The 27,508-nt window shown below is 39.9% G+C and overlaps 1 protein-coding gene and 1 long non-coding RNA gene across 2 annotated transcripts in view; both read left to right on the top strand.

Annotated features, from left to right (window-relative positions):
• SMIM38 (small integral membrane protein 38) overlaps window positions 1–10,426 on the top strand; it is a 33,196-nt gene extending 22,770 nt beyond the window's left edge. The window contains exon 5 of the mRNA XM_059848410.1: window positions 8,362–10,426. Coding sequence (XP_059704393.1) covers window positions 8,921–9,052 — 132 coding nt within the window. The 5' untranslated portion in view covers window positions 8,362–8,920 and the 3' untranslated portion in view covers window positions 9,053–10,426. The remainder of the gene's footprint in view (window positions 1–8,361) is intronic.
• A 12,740-nt stretch (window positions 10,427–23,166) lies between these two features.
• On the top strand, window positions 23,167–25,993 carry LOC132328317 (uncharacterized). The gene is made up of 3 exons (XR_009486734.1): window positions 23,167–23,288; window positions 23,673–23,810; window positions 25,872–25,993. It is a non-coding gene; the product is annotated as an uncharacterized LOC132328317 (long non-coding RNA).
• Window positions 25,994–27,508: the final 1,515 nt, after the last annotated feature.

The following is a 27,508-nucleotide window of genomic DNA, read 5'->3' on the forward strand; positions in this document are numbered from 1 at the left end:
GGTCATCTCCTCTTTTTTCATGGCTTTTTTTTAATTCTGAAGAAGCCTTGTTTTGTACATTTCCGTACATCTTGACGTTTATTCTAAGAATTATGGTCTGATCACTTCCTCTCTTTTCCTCAAAATTTCTGTCGTTTTATCTATTTTAAGTGCAAGAGCACAAAGATAACGCAATCATAGTTGTCTCATTTTCCCCAGCAGTTCCCCCTCACTGTCCCCCCCTGCAATGAAAAAATGAAAGGTCTCATGGTCTTAAAGATTTTCTTTATGCTTATTTTGGCCTACTTGCAATCCAAATACATCATCATGCTATAAGACAGCTCTCTAAGGCTCTTGGATCAATTAAAGGTAGCCCTATTCATGGCCAGTACAAACCTTTGCCTATTAACTCTTTCAAAGGGCATTTGTCATCACAAAAAGCAGTGGATGCTGGCTGGGTACATTGATTTAAAAAAGGTATTGTTTTAAGGCTGCTGAATATCTTAATTAGTTGTAATCAGAGGGGAGCTTGTGTCTGTAAAGTGATACAGTTACCTTTCACCTCCTTGCTTTATTTTCTGAGTTTTTTTTTATTTTTAAATCTCAGATATACCTCAATCATGCTGTTTTCAGGGTACAAGAGGACTGCACTTGCTGATCAAGCTGTAACTTATGACATTATTTTATAAAGCCAAATATTTAGTGTAGTAATCCAGAACTGGCCTGCGAACAGACAAGAGAGAGTCAGTGGAGAAGCATTTCTCCTTGCCAGCAGCCACCCCCCTCCTCTTCCCTCAGAAATCCTGGGTCTGTATCCTGGACATGCAGAAATCCACCCCAAATCTTCAAGCACTTGCACCTGTGCTCAGCTCAAGCCCACAAATCGTCCATTAATGCAGAGTGTACACAGCCCTGTTTGGCAGGTCAAGGTAGAACAAGGTAGCATTTTTTAGACCGGTAGTTCATTTGCCGCAATTGTTGTCTCAAATGACTTGAAACAGTTTATTGATGTGCTCTAAATCTCTGGGAAAATGTCCTTTTCTGCTGTTCCCTAAATCAAAACTTTTCTTGCAGTAGTTAACCATAAAAATTTGGTTTTTATTCAAGGAGACCCTTTTGAAAATCAACCCTTTTCCTTGGTATTCATGCAAAGTTTTCTTTGTTCTTATTGCTTTCTTGGTTTATTTTTCTGAGCAAACAGCATAGTTTATATTTAATTTAAAATATTTTGTGCAAATCAAACATTTTTTTAATGTGCGTTTTCTGGAGGCATTGAGATATAGACAGAACGCTTCCAGTCACATGGCTTGATGGTACAGCAAGGGCTCTCATCATCTGACCCTCACTCTCTGGAGGTGCAATTCCAGAGAAGAGGAATATATTTTTTTCTTTCTGTATTTATGTAAATATCTTCTTACAGGGAGGAGGAAACACTTGACAAAAAAATAAATATAAATCACACTTGATAAAACACGTGCTTTTGTGCTTTAATAAAATACTAGATACAGTGGTGATAATAAAAATAGTGTTTAATTTGTTTCATCATGGGAAGGGGAGGGGATGCAGCTGGTGTCTTACAGGGACTCCCCCTTTTCTGGGACAAAAATTCTTTAGAAAATACCTGGTATAGCAGCCATGGATATGAAATGGCTCATGCAGTTTGGTCATTTGGAAAGCAGGACAGTGCCATGGCTGGGAACTACCAGGCAAATGAATCCCCAACACTTGCACTCAGCTGGTGGTTTGCTTGATGAATTTTGTGATAGGAAATGCCTGCATGCACAGATTCTCAGGGAAATATGGCAGAGTCCTGTAAATGCAACTGGTATTGTCCTCAGACTCTTCTTTTCCAGTGAATAAGTGTGCTGGACAGTGTATGGCTTGAAGTGAGACTGTGTTTATGATTTACCTAATTTTCTCAGGATCCTAGATGGTACATGCATTTCTACCACAGGAAGATATTTCTCTATGTGTCTAGATCCTGCATGAAGTAATTCTTGTATTTTATCTCCTTTTTAAAATTGTATTGTTACAAAAATGCTTCAAAAATTTAGTTCTGTCTCCAAACTGCTGTACAGTAAGAGCCTTGTAAACTCCATTTCACAGATGAGGAAAACCAGCCTGAAAAAGATTAAAGTTCCAGTTCAAGGAGAGGCTGAAGCTTAAGCACATCTTTTAATGTTCCTATGATTTTGGCATAAACTATTATGAAGAGTTTCTCTGGGATGCTGTCAGAGGTGAAAACAGCAAATGCGCTGAGTTGCAGACAGTACCTCAGCCACAGTACTGCAAATTTTCCTTGTTATACTTGATGAAAAACATGAGGCAATGGGATTGTCATAGAGGAGAGAGATTTATTCTTGTAGTTAGTTATTCAATATATATATGAATAATATATATGGTGTTGAACCTTATTTTAGCATGGAGGTCAGTGAATTTCTAACCTTTTCCTTCAGCTTTGTAGATTTTCCCAGAAGTGTGTAGCATCTTTTCTTTGGTCAGGTGCCTCAGAAATAAAGTCGAGGAAGTAAATCTGCACATTTCTCCCATTGCTGTGATAAGCATATGTATTGATATGGAATGGCATTGTGTGTCTTTCTGTCTGTAATGTTTTTAGGTGTCTGTACAAGCTGGAGATTTATGAAGTGTAACACATTTTTCCTTCTCCACACTGTTCCAGTGGAAGAGCTCAGACTGTGATGAGAAAAAGTAGTACACATTATTAAGAATTCTGATAAAGTAGGCTGAATAAATTTGTTTTCTTTGTGAGCCTTAATCCTGTGTTTTATTGGCTTCTTGGATATGGCTAATTTATTTGGAATTCCATTCTGTTCCCGACAGCATTCCTGATTAGCAGTTTGATCACCCGGAGCAAAGTTACATACCAGCTTTCAACTCTTGTAATCTAGCAGTGTAATTTTTTCAAATGGACTCTTTTCTTTCCTTCTTTGCCCCAGCTCCCCTTCTTTTTGTGTGCAAAGAGACTTATAAAGTAAGCAGGATAACCTGTTAGTAGAATGAAAAACTTCAAAACACAATGTAGTTTGCTGAAAGCCCAACTTTCATTTTTAAAAATGAGGTTTGGAGCAGTGTCAGTGCAGCATGTGAAAAGTTTGCCTTCCATCACTTTAAAGGATAACAGTTCTTTTCAATAACTGCATTTTATGAGTGGGGTGATATAATCTTCAAGTAGTTTCCAAGGTCTGTAGTTCGCCAAAGCACATTTTGCTTATGGTTAGTTTTAGAAAGTCTGAATTTTTCTTTAGTTGTTAAGTTTGTCACATGGTGGACCTTGTAGGAAAGTGGCAGCTTATGGAGGCCCAGGGGCCTACCATTAGAACTTTAACTTCAGGGCTGCTGGCTCATGCAGTCAAAACAAAGGATGACCAGGACACCCAAATTTAATTGTAAACCAGAGGCAGATTTGGGTCTGAACTCTTTTTGGTATAGCGCAGGCAGAGGATAATCCAAGTGATCTGGTCTGCCAAAGACATGGAGTTGCAGATGAGAGGGAAGTGAGTTTTCCATCCTGTGACATTTCTGAAAGTCCCAGTCTGGTTTTTGCACAGTGAAAAGGAAACAAGGATCTTAAGTGAAGGGAGGCTTGGGAATAGCCCAGAGACAGGTGACCACAGCACTCGTCAAAAGGCTCAAACTGTGGTTTTACGCATGAGTGCCTTGACTGCATAATGTTTGAAGACTGTGATCTGTCTGGTTTATGCTCATCTTGAATCGTAGGGCTCTGGAAGGCAGCTCTTGGCAAATACTTCGTCAAAACTGAAGCATGTTATGCCAGTTTTCTGTGTTTGAAAAGCTGGCATTTTGTTGAAATGTTGTTTTGTCAAAAATAGTACTCATTAAATTCTCTGCTGTATTGATGCGAATTCTGTTAATTCAGTGGGGAAAAAAATAATCTACTGATGGAGGGAGGGCACCAGAAAAGGTTGGTTTAGGGCTAGATCATTATGCCTGGTCAAATTTTGTGATAATTCCTTAATTTCCTCAGCAAAAAATCCTGAGGTTCTTTCTACCCCAAAAATTAGGTATCTAGCTGAGTGTGAAAACTTAGCAAATTGTGTATGGTCTCTCTGATCACTAAGGAGATAATAATTACTTGATAACATGCTGTTCTGAACTTTATAATGTAAATTTAAATATGTATCCCTGTTTTTTTTCTGTTGACTCACAAAGTATTTTTGTATTTTTATATTTGTTCGCAATTAGGTGGACATTTTGGGCATTGCTAATCTTTTAATTGTTTGGTACCATTAAGTATCATGGCCTCTGTGTTATTATTCTGCTACTGCTGGGTCATGTTCTGATCACATTCCTAGTAAGAAATTCCTGTAAATGAAAGGGAACCAAGATGTCTTCTGCTGACCATTGCCCCATCCAGCAGCACATGGAGGTGGTGATGGAATGACAGCAGAGGTCTCATCAAGTCTTTTTGGAAATACAGATGTCTTTGTGTAATCACTTTTAAGACTGATTTATAAGGTTTTGTTTAATTTCCTTCTAGTCCTTTCCCTTCACTTTTATTGCTGTTTCCTGTGATTTGTGCTCTTTTGTTGCATTTAAATCTCACTTTTGACCCCTTTGAGGATGAGCTGGGGTTTTACTAATACTTCTGGTTTTATGGAGGCTGTAGTTAGTCTTAAGGGATGAAATGTGTAATAAATGAAGTATCTTCTGTTTGTCCTTGTTGTTCTTGATCATGGAAATGGGCATACCGAGCTGATTACAGTGGGAGGAGTGTGTTTGCTGGGGATTTTCCAGGAGAAAACCCATGGGGCAGGTGTTGACTTTGCTTTGATTCAATGCAGGATTTAATGATCTTGATATGAGCATGTTATCACAACTTAGGTGGAGCAATAATTGATTCTGAATGTCAGATTTTTGTCCTCTAAAGTGGTGACGTCTTGATCTGACCCTTTTTAAGTGGTACTTTGTTTTCAGTGTGATGTAGAATGCTTGCTCAGGAGGTTTCACATGTGTAACCTGAAGCAAGGTGCCTTTTTGACTCTGATAACTGTAGAAGGGACTTGATTCTGACAGATAAGTGTGGCTCTTGAATTTTTCCTTTTTTTTTTCAACAAAGAACTCAGAACTTCTTATTAGCCTTGCCAATCTGCAACTCTTACTGCTTCCTTTGGTAGATATCCTGACTGTTGAATGTGTGGAAAATGCAGTAAGTCAAATAACCTATTTTTCAATTCTAATTTACTTATATTTTGGGATATAGTTCAAACTGGTGATAACAGTGAATGTTTTAGGATTATTGTTGTCTTGTCTGCTTTGCCGCTTGTAAGTTTACTTGATATTTTTAAATTTTGGGAGTGTAGTGATATTTTAGGAGATTGCTTTATAAGGGAATTGGAAAATGAGATGTGAAATCTGTTGCCTTACATTTTAAAAGTCAACAAGACTGTGTAATACATACTTTTTTCCCCCCTAAACTACCCTTCAATGGGCATTTACAAGGACAATTAATTATGTGATAATTTAAAAGCAAAATATTAAATTTGTCTTGGAAATAGTTACAGATTAGAGGTGTTTATTAAATATTTATAGCAGAATAGGGTAGTAATACTGGTTGTGTGATGAAAACACATGTTAGTAATAAAATATTGCCTGTCAGAAATACTGTTCTATCATGTCATTTTTCCCTAGAGAGATGACTGGTTGAAAAATGATTTTAATAAAATAAACTTTGAAGAGAGAGGATGCTTTTATGGGTGATACAGCATACATTCTTCAGAAAAAAGGCACATCATTAAAAATGGTGCCAGATATTAGGAACATCTGTTGTGTAAAAAAGTAAATTTGGGAAAATCCAAATAATAATGCTCAATGTATAGGCTTTTCCTCACTTGCTCTCAAAATACTTTGCAAAGTGGGGAAGAACAACTACCCATGTTAAACTGCATTTTCTAAAATCCAGCCACACTAGTTTTCATCTGGCATTTAAATTTGCCTTGCTCATGCTGTGCCATTAATTTTCCATGGGAGGAAATCTGTCCCAAGGAGTGAAATCCAAGCAGGAAAGCATGTCCTTCCATTTTGGGCAGCATTCCTGTGTGTGAATAAAAGCGGGCTGCCAAGCTGACAGCCGTGGCATGTGGAGCCAGGGAGCTGCCACTGCCCAGGCAGCTGGCAGGGAAGCTGCCCCAGCTTTGTGTCAACCTGTCCTGGGCACATCCTGGTGCCAGGCACCGGCGATGTGCTGCCTCTGTTCCGGCTTTGACACCTCGCAGGGACTGTCGGTGCTGAGAACCGCTGGTTAGCCCAGGCAGGAGGAGGCACCTGTTTCCTTGGCAGTGCAATGAACCCCCAGTTCATCCCTGGGGTGTGCCCTTTAGTAGCCACCAGGCTTCTCGGTGCTAGCAGAGTGAGCTGGAGCTGGTGGCCAAGGCATGGGATGTGCTGGATTGCAGCTCATGCTGAGGTTGGTGGTTCTCAGCAATGCTGCTGGAGCACAGACAGCTGTGTTGCACCACACTGGAGGAAGAGGGTTGTCACAAAAGATGCACTTTCCTTGGAGCCATCCAGATGGGCTGGTACAAAGATACTGCTTCTCTAAAAAAAAAAATTCAGGTAACATCACCTCAACCAATTGTACAGCTACCAAATGAGCCAGTTACCCAGGTGAGTGCATACTGTGGAGCCCCTGTCTTGCAGGGGTTGTGTTGCAGCAGATAGAGCCACTGAACAGTTTGCCAAACTGTTTTTCCTGCTGAAATCCCTTTCAGATGAGATGATGATTTCCTTTCTTCTCATCTGTGTGGGTATAGGTCTCTTAAAAGAGCAGGTTAGAGAAACAGCTGTCAGGAATGATGTAGTTGATTTTGCTTTAGGGCAAGCTGATAGACCTTTTGGGCCCCTTTTATCCTTTTTCCTGTAGCTGTAGGTGACCCTAGTAACATATACATGTGTATTTATTTGTTATCACCAGCCTGCTGCATTTTTTCAGCCAAGTCTTTGCTAGTTGAAAGGAGCAGTCCCTTTAAACTCAGCAGCTTTTGGAATCTGTAGGTATAAAAAGACATTGTTTGGTGTGCCTCCTCAAAGATTCCTCCTTAATCTTGATTTTGTATACTCATCCCTTGGTTGAGCCTTCCTGAACAGAGGGATTTGAGTTGATTCCCATTGCTTCATAAATGCATGCAGGGCAATATGTCAGACTTTCTTGCCTTTTAAGCAATCTGATAAGTTCTGACGCTTTCCACCTCCATAAAGGAATCCGTGTGGTAGCTGAGAACACCCATTAGTATGAACAAACTCCTGAAACCCCTGAAAATATTTGCTTTGCTCTACCACTTAACTGTTTACAAAGCCCAGGGCTTTGCTTCTGATACACATTCAATAAAAGGGAACAGAGTATTTTATTTAATTTTTTAAATTGCAGTGTAAATATGGTTCTTTTGGCTGTGTAGTAGGCCACATATTGACTTTCATGAGGTTACCCCAATCAAGGACAAATTTGACCAGAAAGTGATACTTTGAGAGGATACTGACAGTCAGTACTTTGGTATGACATTTGGCTTAATGCAGAATTTTTAAAAATCAAGGAAGCAGCTCTGACACAAGGCTATTGCTTGAACCATATCCAAGTAATTTCACTTACGGCTGATCCTTCCCAGTTTTGCCTTCATAACTCCACATGTCCAGGCCCAGGCAAAGAATTTCTTAAACATCAATGAAAGTTCTTTGTTTTCTTCTGAAGTGGGTCCTGGAGTTTGTGCTAGTTCTAATGAGGACTTGGCATCTCCAAGGATATTACTGTATCCTGTAATCTCAAGGTGTTACTTTACCCTGGATTTAAGGAAAAAAGAACATAGAATTCCCAAAGCCTTATGTCTCTGAATCAGGCTTTAATTTCTTTTTAGACAGAAAGTACTCTTTCTGGGGAAAGGAACTTGCTAGTTAGTAAGTCTGAAAAGATCTTAACAGTTTTAGTAATTACTCATTTCATCTATATTTAAAGTGAGCTAAACCGAGTTCTTTCCTATAGTGTCTACTTCAAATAATGCTGCTTTACATTTGGAGAGCCAAATAAGGAAACAGAGCATAATCTTACAGGAGTTTCGTTCCCTTTCACTTTGCATGGCTCAGACTTGCTGTAACAAGAGCACTTCTTTCTATGAAACCTTTTTAACGTATTTGACTAAACAAACTATCTCCGAAAGAAAGTAGGAGCATTTTTTTTGTGTTTGTGTGTGTGTGTGCTTTGCTCTAGCCTTGGCTGTTGAGGACATTTCTGCATTTGTCCATGTACAAAATAAGCGATGCATTTTGGACAGCTTCTGTGTTCTGATTTGTTTTCTTGTGCTTTTTTGTGTCCCCCTCTTCCCCCTCCCCTTCTTCCCCTTTTCATTTGTCTAGGGGGAAAAAAAAACCTCCTCCAGTGTTGTTTCCTGCAAAGACCATTCTTAAGAGCTCGTTGGACAGCTCAGGACTCTTGAAGTGATAGCTAATTGGTGAAAGAAAGGCCCTGATTGTCTTGACCGAGCTGGAAAGTGCTGCGTGTGCTGCTGAAAGGGACTAGGGAGAAGGTGCCTGGTTTCGCTGAGCAGCTGCTGCTGGAGATGTTTGGAGATTACATCAGCATTGGAAAAGAGGGGCCAAAAAAAAAGTCCAACTTTACAGAGACGGAGTTTATGGAGGTTTTTTCCCCCCTTCCAAAGGTCTTCTGACAATACTGTCATTGTCAATATAAGAGTTGTTAATTCTTTATGAATAGCACATGGGGCCTCTTGACTAAATAGTACGTTACATGTCCCAAATCTGTCAGCTGGACTCTTCTCTCACATGCTAGTGAGATCACTTTGATTGGAATGTCAGAGGACTTGCTGGGCTGGCCGTGCAGAACTGAATACTGCATTATATAATTAGATCTCCCAGAGTATTTATTTTCACATTACCTCTTTATTCTAGCTTAAATATGGAATCATTCCTTTTGATGACTTTACTGGTTGTAATTATATTAATACGATTCATTTTGTGGTCCTGTCTTAGTGCTTATATAGATTATAAACTGTCCCAAAGGTTTCCTGGCACAAAAAAAGAGGACTAAGAGACTTCAAAAGGCTCGTTCAGCTCTGAATTGACAATGGGGAGAGCTGGGTAAGGTAAATGGAGCTAGAGCAGCTTTTACCTTGGGATCTGATGAGAGAGAAATGACCTGCTGAGACTGCAGCTGAGTGAAGATCCTTCAGAAAGCCTTATGCTGACAGAGGGGAAGGAATGTCAACTGATTGAGTCAAATGACTTCCTATCCAACTTGGGCATGAATTTGCTGTTGGGAACAGACTTGTGGACTTCTGCCAATTAAATGATGTGGACAAGCTGGAAGGAACCCTCTTGCTGGGCAGTCCAAGAGTGCTCAGTGTCCACATGCCATGCTGTGGGCTGGCAGGAGTGGATTTTTACCTGGCTGGCTGATTTGTTACCAAATTCCTCATGGCTCTTCCCAGCCAGTCAGCTCGGAAACTGACTGAATGATTTTAGCCAACCACACCCTGCCAAATATTCACATTTCTTAGCAAGTGATGTATATGAGTACCAGTACAAGGTGGATACCACTGGAATAACCTGCTCCATGGAAGAAGATCTGTGTCTCAGAGATGGTCTGATGGACTCTGGCTGCTCTTCAGCACCAGCAATGGGTGGGGTGACGACATGAGTGAGTTTTGATACCAAAGCCCTGCAAGTGACCTTCGTGCCTAGCCTGAAACAAGCACCCTACTAGGACACTGGAGGATTTAACTACTTGCCCAAGGACAAAGTAACTTGGGATTTCTTGGTTTAACTTACCTGGCAAAAAGGAAGCAAATTTTTTCAAATGAAGTGTCCTTTTTAAAATAGGTGTTGAATAAAGTCAAAACCCCTAAATCTTACTGCAGCTCTGTAATACTGTCTTTTAAGAGCTGAATTTTTTACAGTAAATATGGGAAAATTGTATTACCTTGCCCAAGAAATGCACTATCCTTGGCCTAGTCACTCTTTGAAATTTTCTTTTAAAAATCCTTTTTTTTTTTTCATCATTTTCTATCTCATGTGAAAGGGATGATTACCACTTCATATACTTATTTTTATATCTCTCAGTAGCTCACGTGATGATATCAGAGTTCAGCTAGGTAAAAGCATACAGTATTCTCATACAGAGCTTCTGACCCATTCATGACTCACACACTCCTACAGGCTTGTCGTTAGTAAGTGCTCATCAGCCCTTGTAATTTTGTCTTTTAGAGCCTCCTAAAAATCACACATGAGATCTGGTATGTGCTTAGGTGGTGAAGCAGGGTAAATGTCAGGCCAATTGATTTCAGCATCAGATTTTATTAATGGTGGATGATCAATCTACAAAACAGCCTGTAATGCTTGAAGGTGCATGTCATGAGCATGAAATCCTGCCAGGCAACAATAAATTATATGTAGATGTAACTAACCCCTTGTCTGTTTCTCTGATTCCTAATTTTAATGATGGTTCTGTCCATTTTTTGTTTCTCCAACACCAGCAAACCACAAGAGGAAAGTGATATGTTGTCTACTTGATGTGCCGACATACCTTTTATGATGAGTAACTGGAAAAATAGTGACAGTGTTCCATTTTTCTTCTTTCAGTTAATCATTGCTATTCTGAGCTGTTGTGTGCAAAACAAAGCTTGTGGAGGAATTGATAGTGCCTTTAAGAAATAAATCTTCTCATTCTTTATTTCAGTCCTATAGAAATTGCATTTGACAGTGTACTTTTTGTATTAATTGTTTAAAAGTGCGGAAGTAATGAGAAGCTGGACAGGTGAAGTTGTGGTTTACTGCCTTTAACGTTTGGGGATATTGGAATTGACACCAGTGTGGAATTCACAACTTTCATTTTTTTATCCCTGCAGGGCAGCATTTCAAGTTTTCCCTGTAAATCAGAGCTTGTGGTCTTGTTATGGACCATACCCTATGGACTGGATCCATTGGTATTTATGTACCTAAAACATTTGATTTGAACCTTATTTTAGTCACGTGAGTTGCACTCTGATTATAAGAGTGGTCTGGCCAAATATTATTTGGCATAATATTGCTCTATATCCTACAATGGTAAAACTGGCTGCAACCCCAAGCAGTTTATTAAAACATTCATGTTTTGAGGCACATTTAATTAATTTAATAATCATAAAAATTTTGACTGAAGAGTTAATTTAGATCTTGTTGCCTAGTAAACTCCTTATGCATTCTAAGCAGTTTTAATAGCAACTTGGTTAATTTCTCATTGCATTCATATTGTTATCCCATCCTGCAGGATGTGGGAAGCCTTCCTGTTTATCCTGCATTACAAAATTAGGACTATCACACTTTCAGGAGTGCAAAATATAAAGTAGATTGAGATCTTCCTCTTTACTCCACAGGTCTTTTCCCTCTCTCTTTTTATGGAGATAAGAACAATCTAAGCCCTTTAAGTGTGGTATGATGTGAAAGTATCCGCTGGTATTTCCTGGTATTTCCTATGGAGCAGTGTGCTGACATTTAGATATTTAAAAGATATTTTTACCCCATTGATTTTTTTGCATTTAAGGATGTATTTAAAAATAAACAAGTGCTTAATGTCAGTTTTGAGCCGTGGACAGAGTGAATGAAGATTACAGGGTGGAGCGCCCTTTCAAGACATGAAACAAAGGTATGTGTAAATAAAGAGAAAAATAAAAGTGAAATACTGTAATATTAAAGTCCTTGCTAATGTAAAATTAAAATCTACTGTATATAAAAATATTTGGTATGTTTATATTAATTTATATAATTTACATGCTAAGCAGTGGCCAAAATTACCATGTAACCTACTGAGAAGAAACCCCACTCTTTGTTTGAAGACATTATTGTGAAGAACCTCTAAGATGGGGGGATATATATCTATATCTATATGTACATATAGATATATATATAGATTAAATAGATCCTACTTACACATCTAAACCAAAAATAAACCTGTATGAGGTATGGATGCAGAATTGGTCTGTGTAAGGACTGTGCTAATTTATGGTGACCATAGGAATGGTACAAATAAAACCAAATTTACTCCCCAAACAAATAGTCATTTTCAAGTTCTGCAACTGATACTTTTTGTTTGTTTGTTTGTTTGTTTTTAACCAGGGATAAAACATCTTTCTGAGCTGTAAAAACTCAATTGTTTGTAAATATCCCAATCATCTGCAAATGCAATCCCCGTTCCACATCATGTAACGTGCAAAAAGTTGGCATTTTTCAGACTGCATTATGGTATGGAGAACTAATTACAACAACTCACAGTCATCTGAGCATGTAAGTATATTTATTGATTAAAATAATGCCACAATTTCACTTTGCAGTGCCATTACACTGGTACCCACTTAAACAATTCCTGTCAAACCGTGTAAACCAGAGTGCCGAAGAACTTCCTTAAACGGATCTGGCGATGCAACAGGTGGCCTAATTACTTTAGATAGGTCCATTACAGCCAAATTCGGGGAGGAGAGGCTGAGGACACAAGTAGGGCTGCGACTGACTCTCACAGAGGGAATCTGGACAGCTGAGGCTCAGTCACCAGCTGTTTGCCATGAACTGCCACCTCAGAAACTGGGGCTGGGGGATCTTGCAACGCACGGTCGTGTTCCATGTCACAGCCCTGGAGAGTGGGGAAGAGTTCTGAGGGTCTCCCTGTCAGGATTCATGGAGGCATCAAATTGTTGGACAATTAAATGGCAGAAGTCCTATCTTGGTTGGTTGGCAGGGACACGGAGTTACTCTGGAAATGCAGTCGGGTTATGCTTGCTTGTCACCAAAGCGGGTGACCTAGTAGGGTGGCCCTTTCACTGCAGGCAGGGCTTGTGACAGCATCTACTGCTAAGGCTGCCTGGCACTTCCAGCCCTTAAGGCTTATTTTTAGCTGTTCACAACTTTGTCAAAGTGGAGTTTCAAACTAAATTTTTCCATGTTTAATTTGGTGTCTGCCTCTGTCTGAATTCTCTTCAGAAGCTTTCAGCCAAAACAGTTTAATGTCTTCCAAGAACAAGACTTAGAAAAAAATACATTGTTTTTCCTATGCTACAAAAATATTGGATTTTTTTTTTTTTTAAAGATGTGGTTGTCCCACTCTGGGAGATAATTTTTACTCAGCCCTGTCAGGGATATGTAACTTTTGTTCACATCAAGAAAATTATGTAGCTACCTAATTTTTACTCAGCCCTGTCAGGTATATGTAACTTTTGTTCACATCAAGAAAATTATGTAGCTACCTACCACGTATTCAAGGGGTACAAGATCAGGTATGATGTGAGGAAATGAGGATAAGGGAGCTGGCAGGGAAATAAATTATGGTGAGGTTTTAGCTAAAGAGGATAAGTGGGCCATGCATAGTTAATGAAAGGCAAGCTGGACTGCACCATGTAGGACAGAGATTGGCTCCAGGAGTGAGTGAGATTGGAGACACTGATGAAATTAGGATGGTTTGGACAATCAGCAGACAGGACAAAAGTAGAGTTGGAAATACATGACCTACAACATTCTATGATTCTATGACTCAGGAGGCTAAGACTTATTTAGCAAACTGCTTTGAACTGGGAATAAAGAGTCCAGGGAACTGTCAAAGGGATAAGAACTGGATAAAACATTTGCTGGATCACTATCCCTTTAGAATATGGTATAAATCCTGGAACCTAAGTAACATCCTTTTTTTTGGCTGTCAGCAAATTTCTGAAAAAAATTGTTGCTGGTGGAGCATTTTTTGCTGAGCATCTACAGGGCTGTATTAACAGGATGGGACGAAGTTCAGTACTGACATTAGGAAAATAATAGAATTAAGGATTTACATACAATTTTTGCTCCGTTCCCTGAGTATCATGACAGGTTCTTTTGCTCATTTGTTGTACAGGACAAAGTGCTCTGGGACTAAAGCTTGCAGGAGTAGTGCTTTGAATATCCCAGAAACAGAGTGATAGTCTATGAAATGCAGAGCTCTAGGAAGACTGAAGTTTGGAGTGCAGCGATGAGGAAATTAATTCTTTGTCAGTCATTGAGTTCCAAGTGAAAACACTTAGAGATACTTATTCTTTGCTTTGTGGCTGTTTACCTGAAGATCCTTGGCCTAATTTGCTTATTTGCCAATTTGCTATTTGCTTTTGCCAATCACCATGAACTCCAGACTGTCAGTTTAACAAATAAATTAGTCCCAGTTTAACAAATTAACAGGTACACTGAAAAATCAAATTCTGAGAATCTGAAGTAAGATGTGTAAAATAAGTAGATTCAAAAGAAGCAATTCTTCTGTAGTTTGTTTTTTTTATTGCAAAATGAGATAATGCGGACATATGCAAAAGTGTTAATATCTGCAAAACACACATTATGGAGGAAAATTAGGAGGAAATTAATAATTCCTATAATGTGGACAAAGTGCTGATAATGAAGAGAACATGAGCCTTTATAAAGCAACTACTGTCCATCCTGTCCAGCAAATAGGGCAGGAACATCTGGGAAAAGTAATCTCCTTGGCAAAGGAGTATAACAAAATGGAGGAAAAGTACCTTTACCTCCCCATATGAATGAGAATAAACCAATACTTCCTTCTCTCTAAAGTGCTAATGAGTGCCCAGATATGTGTAATTAGTGTCCAGACCCTTTTCACAGTTGACTATCCCACAGATGTGGAGCTTCCAGCTCTGAGATGTGAGTGCTCTGGGTGTATGAAGAAATTAAAAAAAAAAAATTTAGAAGGAAAACACCCCCAGCATTTAGGTATGTGTGGGAGGCTTTTAATTTTTCGTGTTGACCTTAGATTCCCAGACTGCATATGAGTGGTACATGTCTAAATTTTTTTTTTTTTGAAAGGCCCAGGTGAGTTTGAAACCTGGATCCTGTATTTAAAGGAATACTTGAACCTCTGTCTATAGCATGTGAGTTTAAACCCATTCCCTGACTGTCTCCCCTTTGAGAATTGGCAGCCTTAAAACTCTTCATCCAAGTTTCTAACTGATACTTATGAGGTGGAGAGTCCCTATTTTGCTCTTTCAAGAATACCTTTTTCCTTGGCATAGGGTTTTTAAAAACTCCATATAATTGGTGCTCTTTTCTGGGAATTATTACCAAATCATAAAATCTAGAATCAGTTGTTTCTCCTCCCTAGTCATTCATGAAGACAAATTCATGGAAAAGGCTTCATCAAGGGCTATTAACTGCAGGAAATTCTTATACTACAGAGTGCTGAGAGCTGAAAAAGCGTATTAAAGAATCATCACTAAATGCTTGTCCTAGTCTTAGTCTCTTTGAAGACATCCCCTGACATTATGATGGGAAAAGGTGCAGAGTTAACTGATTCTCCAGGGTTCTTCCCTACTGGTCCAGGACACAGTATTTCTCTTTGCATTTGAAAAATAAGAATCTGTCCACAATGGTACTTAGAATAGATCACTGGGACAAATGTTTTGAGAGTACTCTCTGTGTCCTGGACAAAGCAGTGCTGTACTGAAAGGATGGAGAGGAGGATGGCAGGGAGCACTGGGAGCTGCCTGCAGACACCCGACTCCCACACTGTCTGTGCTGACCCCAGAGCAGGTACTTCCAGGAGCATCATCCCTGGTGGTGAGATACCTGGTTTTGTGTCTTGCTCCCTTGTCTCTTTCCTTAGATGTGCTTTCCTTGGCGGGCACCTCAGACTGAACACAGCGACTTCCAGTTTTTCATTCCCTGCAAAATGTCTCCCACCACGCCTACGTTTAAAAGGGCACAGGATCCAGCCAGCTAATTTGTTCCTAGGCAGTTAAACTACTTCACATGAGCTCCAGACCCTGGAGTAGGTTTAACATACTGTTTAAAGAATATGTGAGCAGTGCTGTGTATGGGGATGGATCTGTGTCTGTCTTAGGGGGATAATCTAATTGGAGGAAGTCGTTTGTGTAACCCTGTTAACATTTTAGACTATTCTGGGAAACCCCATGGCCCAAGTACTGTGGAATGTAGTTAGGAAAAACAGTGTTTTCTCAAATATTTCAGATGGGGAATATTTATTTTGTAGCCAGAGAAACTTGTCACCAAGCAACTGACCTTGAGTAGGATCTGCAGCCAACTTGGAAAAACAAGGAAAGAAATCTGCTTACCTTTCCTCAGGCTGCATGTGAGAATTAAAATGCAAGGAGGAGAAATTTATTACAAAATATCCATCTGACAGGATTCATCGTTAGTGGTCTCAGATCAGTCAGATCTTTTCCCTTCACCTGCCCCTGTGTCATATAATTGACAGAAGCCACTAGTGAAGCTATTGGTGCAGGCCAACCAGTGATTTCAAATCCATCCCATTTTGAAGACTGTGTTTTCAAAGCCCTGTAGAATGGGGTTTGATTGTGCATTCTTTGCTGGTCCAAAATCAGACAAGGACACAACTTGGAATTCTGCTGAGATTATTTTATTGACTGAATATATTTGCTTGAGCAGGCTTCCAGAGGCTCAGGTATTATTTGTTTTTTAGAGTTCAGGTGCCCACGCTGTTTTTTAGAAGGAGCTAAAGATGCTCAGCCTGCACACAGTAGATGAAGCCCAAAATGGGACATAAATTGCTTTGAAGGAAACTTGGAGCAATGTGGTGGTAAGTGTTCCACACAAGCAAAGCTTTCCCTACTGCACAGATCTGTTGAATGGGGAGTGTCTGATTGAGGAGTTCTTGGTAGCAAAGCTGCCCCTTTCACTGGGTGCATCTGGAGCAAAAAGTCATTCTGGATTAATTCTGATGTCATGGAGATTCATTCCCTGCAGTGGGAAGGGCTGTGATCAGTGCTTCCACCTCTGCTTCTGTACTGAGGCCTTTACCAGCCATACTAATGGGGGAGGATGTTCATTAATGGCTCTTTTGAAAGATAAATGGCCTGTTTTGCCACAAGTGTGCACAATAGAAATTCCACCTGCCTGGATAAAGAAGAGGAGAACATTAATGTTGCTTGATACAAGAATCAGGCTTGCAGCGAAGTCTTGTGGAGAAGTAAGTCACAAAACTCTAAAAAGAGCTGTGAATGTGGAGGGTTTTAGAGCAGTCTCAGTGATGTTTCAGAACTTCTCACAAGATATCTGAGCACTGTTTCTCAAAGCATGGATCTTCAGGGCTTTCCCAGAGACACCCAGGAAGCTCCCTGTTTATCTGTTTAGCCAGTGTGTCTTGGTTTATCTGCTCTTTGTTGTGTGGACAGTGCACTTCCATGCTTCACTGCCTGCTCTGGAGATGCTGCTTGGGTTTTTCTCCTAGGAGAGGTCAGATGTCAAATTCTTTCTGTTTCTGAGCACAATAGGAGCTTGCCTGTGAGGCTGCTGCTCAGCCTCCCAAAGCTTCCTCTCCAACCTTGGCTCTTCTTTCCATGTTGTCCCCCTCCTTCAGAACAGTGCCTGTCAGTTGACCTCATTTAGCAGTCAAGGCCCCACATGGTGGCATCACCTGTTCTGCAGCTTGGTCTTTAACTGCTGGTGGAGATTGTGTGTACACATGGTGGCTTGGTCAGCTTCAGTGACCACAGACGATTTTAAAATTGCAGTGTTGCATCAGGCATTTTCGTGGCTCACAGGAATTAATTGGAAAGTTCAAGTGGTGGATTACTTAAAAAAAAAATATATTTAAAATATATTTCCATCACACAAGAGTGGTTATTCTTCAGTAAGACAGGAAAATATTTATTGGACGTGAAGATAAAGATGCTTACCAATTTTCTGCTGTGCTTGGGCAGCAGAAAAGTCTCCCCCAAATTCTACTCATGATATTTTTCTCTAGCTAAGAGTATGTGTAATTTCTATGCTGATTAGTTTGAGATTTTTATTAACATAGTTGTATTTTGGGAAAATTTAGAGGTTTCAGGCTGGATTCCAAAAATGTAGAGTGAATCAAAATATTGTTCTCTACATTAAAATCAGATAAATTTGCCTTTGGTGCAAAATAGTGCATGATTATTAGTGATGAATTCAGTTTCTGTCATCTACATGTTAGAGTAATATTTTTAACAATAAAATAAGCTCAACAGATAATGTATACAATCTATGTGTCTATCAGTGTCTCTAGATCAAGACTGTAAAGACACGTTTGGGAAGTAAAATAATTTTTTTTCTCATAAATATTAACATTTTTTCAGCAGAACTGGGGTCATGGTTCTTTCTTAGTTCTCCCTCAGCCCATTACCTGGGAATTTTGTCTCCCAGAAGTTCCTCACTGGCTAGGATCAATGCTGCTTGTGTCATGTGTGAAAGGGAGAAACCTTTCCTGGATGTATTTGTTTCCTTGTCTTCAGATCACCCTGATTTAATTTATAGGAGAGCTGGAAATCCTGACAGTTCTTACTCAACTCATAGCTCACTGCATTCCATAGGTGAGCAAAATTACTAAAATGTGTGCTCTCCTCAGTTGTCAATTACTTCTCAATATTTACTTCCACCAGTGGAAAGCATATTTTTTTTGTTTGTTTGTTGGCTTTGTTTTGTTCTGTAGTACAGGGGATATAATTTCTCAGATTTAGTCAGGTGTTGACATGCCTATGATTTGTACTAAGTATCAGAATTTCAGCTTAGCCATTTAGCACCTTGACCTCAACAGAGTGGATATCAATTTTGGATATAAAGTTTGCACTTGATATCTATTAATTAATGAACCTGCTTTTTCCTTTTGCATAGAATTAAAAGTTAGGTGAATGCTAAAGAACACAAAATCATTTTTTTTGATGACACAGGATTTCAGGTTATTTCCTGCAAATATTTTTTTTTAAATCACTGAGAATGGCAGAAATCGTCAAAATAATCTTCAGATTTTGCCTGCTTAAAGATCCAGTGTGGAAATACTGTTCTATCATTTTGTTGGCATTGCAGAGTAGTGTGAGGAGGGAGCAGAGATAATGGGATCTGGTTTTGCTGTCCAGTCATAAACAAGGGTAACAGCTGATGACAGTATGACCCAGCAGATTTGGTGCTTTGCCCAAATCTGTGGTAAGACACATGGTAACACGTTTGTTTTATTTTAACTGATAATTTTGGATAACAGATAGGACAGGTTTTTGTAAGAATGGGAGTTGCACATTCCCCCTTTTGATCCCAGGAGCTACTGCAAACAGTACCTGCTGAAGCTTTCCCAGCTCTAACACGGTCACAGTAGCCATGGTCCTTTGTGCATTATTTTGTTTGTACTTTCTGCTCTCACTACGTGCAGTGGCTGCACACAAGGTCCTCATTACTCAACCTGGCTGGGGCTCCTGGCTGTGCTGTCAGAGGTTTTGCTCTGGATTTGCACCACAGAAGTCACTCTGTGAGAGAGTCAATCCTCTGCTGCCCCTCTCTTCCTGTGCTCCACAGGCTGCAAAGCCATGAGTGTAGCCAGAGCATCCCAGCAATGCCTGAGACCTGTGCCAGCTCGGAGCCCCTGGCAGCTGATGGGAAGCAGAGCAGCTCTGAAGATGCTCTGCTTTCCCCTGGGGTGTGACCTGGAGGAGTCTGGCAGCATGTACCTGCCCTGGCTCCACTCTGGGATATTTTTGCATGGTTTGAATGCTGCTCAGAGCCTGGCTCAGTGGGTTTGTGCTGCCTGTAGCAAGTCTCCTGTTTTCTGAGTGCCTTCTAAGTGCTGGATGCACTTTGCCTGTGTCTGAGGCTGCAGTGGATATATGTGTAAACCACAGCTGATAAACAAAATAGAAAAAATAGAAGTGAGTCAATTAGCAGAATTGTTTTTTCATGCTTCTCATTATTTGCAGTTAAATTTTATTTATTTGCAATAAAATGCATTGATGCACCTAATGCAAAACCAATATAAAATCATGTGTCTGCTGAAATGCTGCTTCTGCTTTTTCCAGGATCAGAAAGTACTGAAGTATTTTTTATTTTTCACAAAAGATAGTGTTTGAGGGTGGTGCTAGGTCATTGCCAGATACTTTTAGTTACTTTTTTTGTCCCATTTTTACTTTTTCTGTCAGTCTTGAAAAAATGGGCTGTGCAGCCTTTGGTCACCTGTGGAATATTCAGAGCAAAGTGTCATATTCTGAGGCTCTGCTTTCCCAAGGTTTCCTGAAGGAGTCTCTGTTTATCATTCAGCCTGCAGTGCCTGTATTGGGTTATGCCAGGAATGTGGAAATCTATATGGGAAAATCTGTCAGGCTGTGAAAAGGTCTCAAGCTTTGGAATTTTATGGAGCATGCTGGCTAATGCACATTCCATATTTCAGGTTGTCTGGCTCCCCTTGCTCCGGGTAAGGATGTGGTGTGGAATATGTGGGCACGTTTTGTTACAGGCACTGCTGAGCTGATAAACAAGGCCACGGAACTGGGGAAGCACCAGAGAGGAAATCCCGTGAAGGAATAAATTACAGTGACACCTACTAGTGTTGGTACAGCTAAAGGTCAGTCCCCATTTACAAAACATGATCTCTAATATGGCAAGGAGCGCTGGTGTAACTCCTTTTTCACCCCAGCCTTCCAGTAAAATCCCAGTTTAGGAGTGGGGCCCACGTTTTTCCTATAAACAAATATTTGAGAGACTCATCTACTGCTTAGAACTTTAGCTGCTGTAAATCAAAATCATGCTCATAAGAGGATTTCCTTTCAGATATTTCAGCAGGACCTAAATTTGCAAATTACCAAGTGCAGTAAATGGTACTTGGATTAAGTGCACTGAGTTGTGCACATGTCAAGTACAGTGTATATTTTGTGTGCTTTGTAAAATAAAATAAAAAGAAAATTCTTTACCCTTTGCACACACAGTTTCAAGAGTCTAAAACTGTGGATTGTACTGAAGTGGTTTTTTCCCTGATTTTTAACTTCAGAATGCCTTGTAAGGTTACCTGTTAACCCTGGTATTATAACTTAAAAATAAGACGAACAACCCAAAATCTTGGGAAATGGAAGGAGCTTCCAAATTAAAAAGCCGCAATGAAAAACATTTCAACACTTTATTATTTTCACCTCTCTGCTGAATGTAGTTGCCAAGCAAATCAACCCTCCTGCTACCTCTTAAAAAAGGTGGGATTTTTAGAAAAAATCTGTTGGTGTGTGGTTGACAGATTGAATTTTCTCTGTGCATGGGCTTAGAGAAAGTGAGGCACAAATTCCAGAACTGCCGGAGTTTGGTTACATGACCACATCCAATACTGGTTCTATAAAAAAAGAGTCCAGGTTTAGAGGTGTCACATGCAGTCAAAGACAATCTCCCAGGTGGTGTATCCAAAGCCATTTGAGTAGCTCTGTCTTCTTTGTCCAGCAGCTCCCTATTTCAAATAGCAGTAGTTGTTTAGAAGCTACTGCGGTTTTATTCACCAAACAAAACAAAACAAAACTAAACAAACAAACAAACAAAAAAAAACCCCAAAAAAACCAAAAAAAAAAGAGAGAAGTGCTGGTCTGGGGCAGCCACTGCTTGCTTGGGGAGACCATCCTTTAGAAGACATGGCCTGGGTTAAACTTGATGACGGTTATGAATCTGTGATGCACGTGGATGATTGCTGGCCAGGCTGAATCCCTCCCCACACCTAAGCTTGTGCATATGGATTCATGGATGCACTAAGGATGATGGGTTATGGACACCTCCCCCTAATAGTTGTGTTGTTTTGTCAGCCTTGTGTCCAGACCTTAGCAATATTCACACCTTATGCTTTTTTTGTTTAAAATACGAAGCAAATGCATTGTGAAACTGATCTATTTCCAAATAATTTTGTCACCAGGCAATTAAAATATCATGTGCTATAAGCATCTCTAAGACATTATGGATGGGAAAGTTGCCAGTTTCGCAAGTCACATTGCTTTCAAAAGTACAATGAATGTACAGTTCTCTGAACAGTCTGGAAAGAAAAGTCATTTTCCAGCTCTTAAAATCCTTTTATAGCTTTTTGCAGTGCTCTGAAGTCAAATTATGATGATTTTAAAAACAGAACTGTTAAGCACCAATGATTTGTCAGTACTGGCACACTTAAATTCATAACATGGTTGGGCCCATGCTTAATATCTTAATTGTGCATATCAAATTCCTTTAAAGTGAAGCTGGCCAGAAAATATATGCTTCTTATATTAAAAAAAAAAAAATCACTTTTTTATATTAGAAAAAACCCCTTCAAATAGCTTACACCTTTTTATTTCAATGTTGCTGTTTCTGCTTAAGAAATATGATTGTTTAGACTAGGAATTTAAAGAGGACCCTTAATCAACCCTTAATCTGTAAGGGTTGACTCTTCTGCTGTGATTAGGCACCAGACTATTTTCCTGGACTTTGAAAATTGCTTGTGGCTTGATCAAATTGGCTTCAATTTATAAAAAGTGAAAAAGCATCTCTTGAAATTATTTGTTAGCTTTAATATAAAATGCTGTGAACCTGATGGCTTGGAAATATATTTGGAGTTCTGAATGTGATGTTGTTAACCAAGTCCATTAAGTGAAAGATCATGAGCTAATTAATTGTAATCTTCATGTGGTCAGGAAGATCTTCAGTGCAATGTACTGGGGGGGGGAAAAAAAAAGTAATAACACTTCACAGCCTGTAATTGCTATCTGAAAAGAAGGAAAAACAATGTAACAGCCTTAATGACCAGTCCCAAAGTAATACAATTTGCTTTAGTCTGTTGTTGGTCTTTAGGAACAAGGATTCCCATGGGAATACCCCAGAGGATGTTAACAATTAGAAAAATTTACCTAAACAATTAAGAAGACTGAGTAATGGAGTTACTTGGGAAGTCCAGCAGGCTATGGATGCTGTAGGTTGGTGCTCTGAAGACACACACTGGACAATGTGCTCATGTCCAGTGGGCTCTGAGGAGTCTGTCTCAGCCCAGGAAAGGAGAATGGTTTCTTTCTTCTTCTCTACTGATGTACGAACAGCAGAGCAGACATTGAGGCTGAGTTTGCCTCAGTGATGGAAAACTGAGCTGATTTGGGGCAGTAGATGAAGCAGGAAGCTGCCTAGGGAGAGGCAGGGGCACAGTGAAAAGATCCAGCAATCAGCATCCCTCCTCCCAGCCCTTGGTCCATACAGGCAGGCAGCATAACTGACTTTCAAGGTGAATTTTGAATGTTCTCTCAGTAAAATGTATGTATATAAAATGAGAGTATTTTCAGGCACAGGAAAGACAGCCCCAAAGTTTTTGAAGAGGAGATGCCTTCTGAAGAGATGCCTTTTTTGAAAACAAAGCCTTTGTCTCCTTTATCTTACCTGACCTCTCATTTTACTCTGCTTTGGCAGTGAGAAAGGACCATCACAATGAGGATGTGCTGTTTAATTTAATTTAATGCTGCTACTCCTGGTACTACATTGCACTTCAGGAATGATGTCAGGAGAAATAGATAAAACTGAGAATCATAAAGGTATGAATACATGCGGGAGGATATTATTGCATCCTGGTCTGCAGTATTTTTGGAAAATTCTCTCTCAAATCTTTGTTGGAAATTGTATGTGGAAAAAACCCAAAGCAGTTGTTTCTTCTTTTCTGATGCTTAGTAATGTGGTATATAAATATGACCAAAGCAATGAGCATGCAATTTCACTGCAAGTGCTGAGGGAGTAATAGATGGGAATTAGCAAAAGAATAGGAGGAATGAATGGGGATATGCACTGAGAGTTTATTCTCTTTGAAAGATGATCTCTTCCTGAGTTACTGAATAGCTAATGGCTCATACAAATGGTTGCAGACAGGATAGATTGCCTCAAGATTGATGGCTGACTGTTGTTGGTCTATGTTTTTAATCCAGGCTTCTGCTGGAATGCAAAGTTCCTAGCTCAAGATCAATTATCCAAGGACATCAAGAAGAAAAAGACAGTCACAGTATTTGTCTGCCTCTCAAACTACCCAAGATGTGAAACTGGTTTTGCTTGCAGTGACATGCCTGGTAATGCAATGTAATACTTTCTTATTACAAGCCTGTGCTTGCGCTTAAAGGTTTAAAAAAAGAGTTTCTGAAACACAGCACCTTCCTTGCACTTTTTGATGCTTTTGGTGATGGTGTTGTCTACAGAGATAAATCCTGGGGACCTGGGAGGTCACAGCAATGAAGCTGAATGTGCCTGAATCACTTGGGCTGGGCAGCACGTCAGTAGCTGTGCTCTTCATCTGAATTCATTTCACCACACTGCAGAGATGCCAGGGTATAGCAGGGGACACAGGAATTATACAGTAAACAGAGATGGGCCTGAGTAGCTGTGAAGGAGGCACTTCCACTGAGTTTGTCTGAAACATATGCCTGGTCTTCACTGGCATTAATAAACCAGGTTGGGGCAGGGAATGGAGCTGGGTAAGAAGTCCAAACCTTCCAGTGCAACTCCAAAGCACAAGCCAGATAATGACCATGAAGCTGTTCTCTCAAATGTAAGTGGTTCCTTACAATAACACTTGTTAAATTTCCTTTGATTCTCCTTTAACTAAATACCAACATGGAGGTACATGTGTAAGGAAGTCTGGGAAAAAGATAGAACTATAACATTTTATGGGGAATTTTTAAAAATGGCAGCTCCAAAAGAATGCATGCTATTATTTCTATCTGCTTTTAGGTTCTGATCATTCCTCTAATATACAGAGCATGAAAATTAGATAAATGCTTTGTGCTCAATTGTATGCATCAAATTTTGAAAATGTTTGCTCATTTTTCTTCTGTGAAGAAGAAAACATTTCTCCTCAGATCAGGTGACGCACAGAAGAGAGTTGGGCGCCAATTGATGTGTTTGTCTTGGTTCAGGGCAAATTTGGGAGAGAACTCCCAAAGGGCCCCCCTAGGAAATCAGATTCTACCACCCCTCCCCCAACCGGTCCAGGAGAAAATACTTCTTTGGAGAAAAGTAGAAAAAAACTCTTGGTGCTCTTCATCTGAATTCATTTTCTTAAGAAGAAAACTTAATATTAAACAATAAAACTTCTTGGTGCTCTAAAGGAGATGACAAACCCAGAAAGTCCCTTCTTGCTGGATGGTGGAGACATTGCTGTGATCTTGTTGATGACATCAGTGGGAATTTGACGCCGTCTATCTTGCCACTTCACTCTCAGAAACTGGATCTCTTGAGCAGGTCTCTTGACTTTGCTCTTTTTGATGGCAAAGCCGGTTTTCAGGAGAATTTGGATAATTTCTTTTCTTTTCTCAAACACTTCTGCTGCCATCTTCTCCTATACAATGATGTCATCAATGTATTGCAGATGTTCTGGAGCTTCACCCTTTTCTAGTACACTCTGGATCAGTCTATGGCAGATGGTGGGGCTGTTCTTCTACTCTTGGGGCAGTCGGTTCTAGGTATATTGCACTCTTCTCCAGGTGAAAGCAAACTGAGGCCTGCAATCTGCTGCCAGAGGAATGGAGAAAAATGCATTGGCAATGTCAATAAGGTTGTTTAAGATGATGAAATCAGCAATAGACACAAATCAGATTAAATTTACACATAAAATAAGGATATCAATTTAATAACTTCCTGCCAATGGTGAAAGTAAAAAAATAACTGAATCAGAGAAGGGAACTAGGTTAATTGAGCACATCAGTTCTTAACTACTGGGCCACTTTTAATTGAAATACATGACAATGGTGGTTATTAATTTTAAATGAAAGCTTACATCCAAATATCAAGAGCTGGGGCTTCCTGTGCTTTCTTAGACAACTAGCTGTGTTCAGAATTCTGTACAAGTGGGAACTGAGTTTTTAAAGATGAAAGTGAAAGGATTTTAAAAATTTATGTTACTTATTTGTGGCTACTAAAGAATTCTCTAATGCAGTTCATAGTGTTGATTCTTTTTCTGTTTTTCTACTTCCCATTAAGCCCAAATAGGCCACCATTACAGTTTTCTATGCAACATGTGGCCATTGGACCTGGAGGTGCAGTGCAAAACTTTGGAAGTTATCCCTGCTCTCTTCTTGGAAATAAAAGGCACCACTAAAATAAAACCCACTTCCTCTGCTCTGTCTGCCCCACAGAGGTTTCTTGACTCGTGAGTTTGGCCTATGAGACAGGACATCCTGTGTGATTTCACCAAGTCCATATGGTTCTCCAGAGCTTTTCCCAAGGTGAGCGTTAGAGAACATCAAATGCTGCTCAACAGAGAGAGGAAATCTTGTGTAATGCTTTTGTTCTGCTAACATCTATGTAAAGAGCTGCCTGGGAGTTTTGGAATGGAATCTGTCATCACTGTAATCCTGTTCTGGAAAATTGTGATGGAGACAACACAGGCAGTGATGTCATTGGTTGTCTGACACAGCCACTGCCCACAGCAAAGTCATCTCCTCCCCAAACTTCCCTTTGTCTCCGACTTTTGAATGCCCAATTAGCAAAGCTTATTGGTGCGGCTTTTTTTCTTTTTTGTTTTTCTTTCACAGCTGTGTTAAAATTCAAAACACAGATATGTGAGAGAAAGGCTACAGAGGAAGGTCTGTTCAATGTTCTCTTCAGACGTCAGAGGAATTTTTGTGCACTCTGCCTTCTGTGTCATATTGCGGAAATTCTTCTTCGGTTCATACAATGCAATAAACAAGCCTCCTGTGTATTAGCTTTTGATTTTAATACTTCTGCTCACAATCTATGGCAAGTGGTAGAACCACAAGAAAGAAGCAATTTGCTTGTAAGGGTTCTGGCCTGCCCCTCATTGTCACAGACACCTATTTATTAGGGACCTGTTGCCATGTAGGGCAGTGGTAGTTGTGTGACATCATGCAAAAATGCTATTTATACACTGTGTGCTAGCAATTGTGTTGGACAATCATTACTATCATTCCATGCCTTTGTAAAGGAAGTGGGAAGAGAGCTTGTGTTGTAACCTTGTTTTAGTGGTGGATTGCCCTTTTTCCCAGGTAAGTTACCTGTTTTTAAGGTAATGTTGCAGGTTATGCTTTATTAATTGTACATTTCTATTTGGACAGGCACTGAGTCACTGTTTTACAGATTATAACTTTACATATAACAGGGCACCTTGTGTTTAAAGAAGATAATCCCAGAATGGCTTGATTTTGATTATGGCTGTGAGTGCTTAGCATCATTGAGACTTAGCCCAGGGAGATTTGGATTAAACGTATAAAGAATACACCTTCTCCCCATAAGAATTCCTGCTTGCATGTTGTACAAGTAAAGAACCTACAAAATGTTGGTAGTTGCTAAAGCAGTACATAAAATCAGGCAGCTGCAGGTCTTTCTCAGTTCTCACAGTAGTGTGTGTTCCCTGGCTCCATCACAGCTCCATGCCAGGATGAGATCTGTGCCTCTCTATCCACATTGTCACCCTGCTTTCCATAAGCATGAGAGCTGGATGGGAGTGGAGAAGGGATGTGCTGAAGCTGTGTCCTTGACCTGGGCAACAGGAGGCCTCCCATGCATCCCTCCAAGATACTTATTCGGCTGATGAGTTGGACTTTTTGCCTTTTGGACTTCATTTTCTGTGTCACTGAGAGGTATCACTTTATTTTGTTTTCCAACCTGATTCTTCTGTTGCTGGCATTATATGTCTTTGGTTAGTCCATTGAGTGACAGTAGAGGTGTGAGGGAGAGAAGCGGGAGTGAAGTGTGACCCATTTGTTCAAAAGGCCTGCCACTGAAACAAATACTAATAAATGGTCAACTCTGT

This window comes from Haemorhous mexicanus, chromosome 6, assembly GCF_027477595.1.
Source record: "Haemorhous mexicanus isolate bHaeMex1 chromosome 6, bHaeMex1.pri, whole genome shotgun sequence".
Classification (NCBI taxonomy): Eukaryota; Metazoa; Chordata; class Aves; order Passeriformes; family Fringillidae; genus Haemorhous; species Haemorhous mexicanus.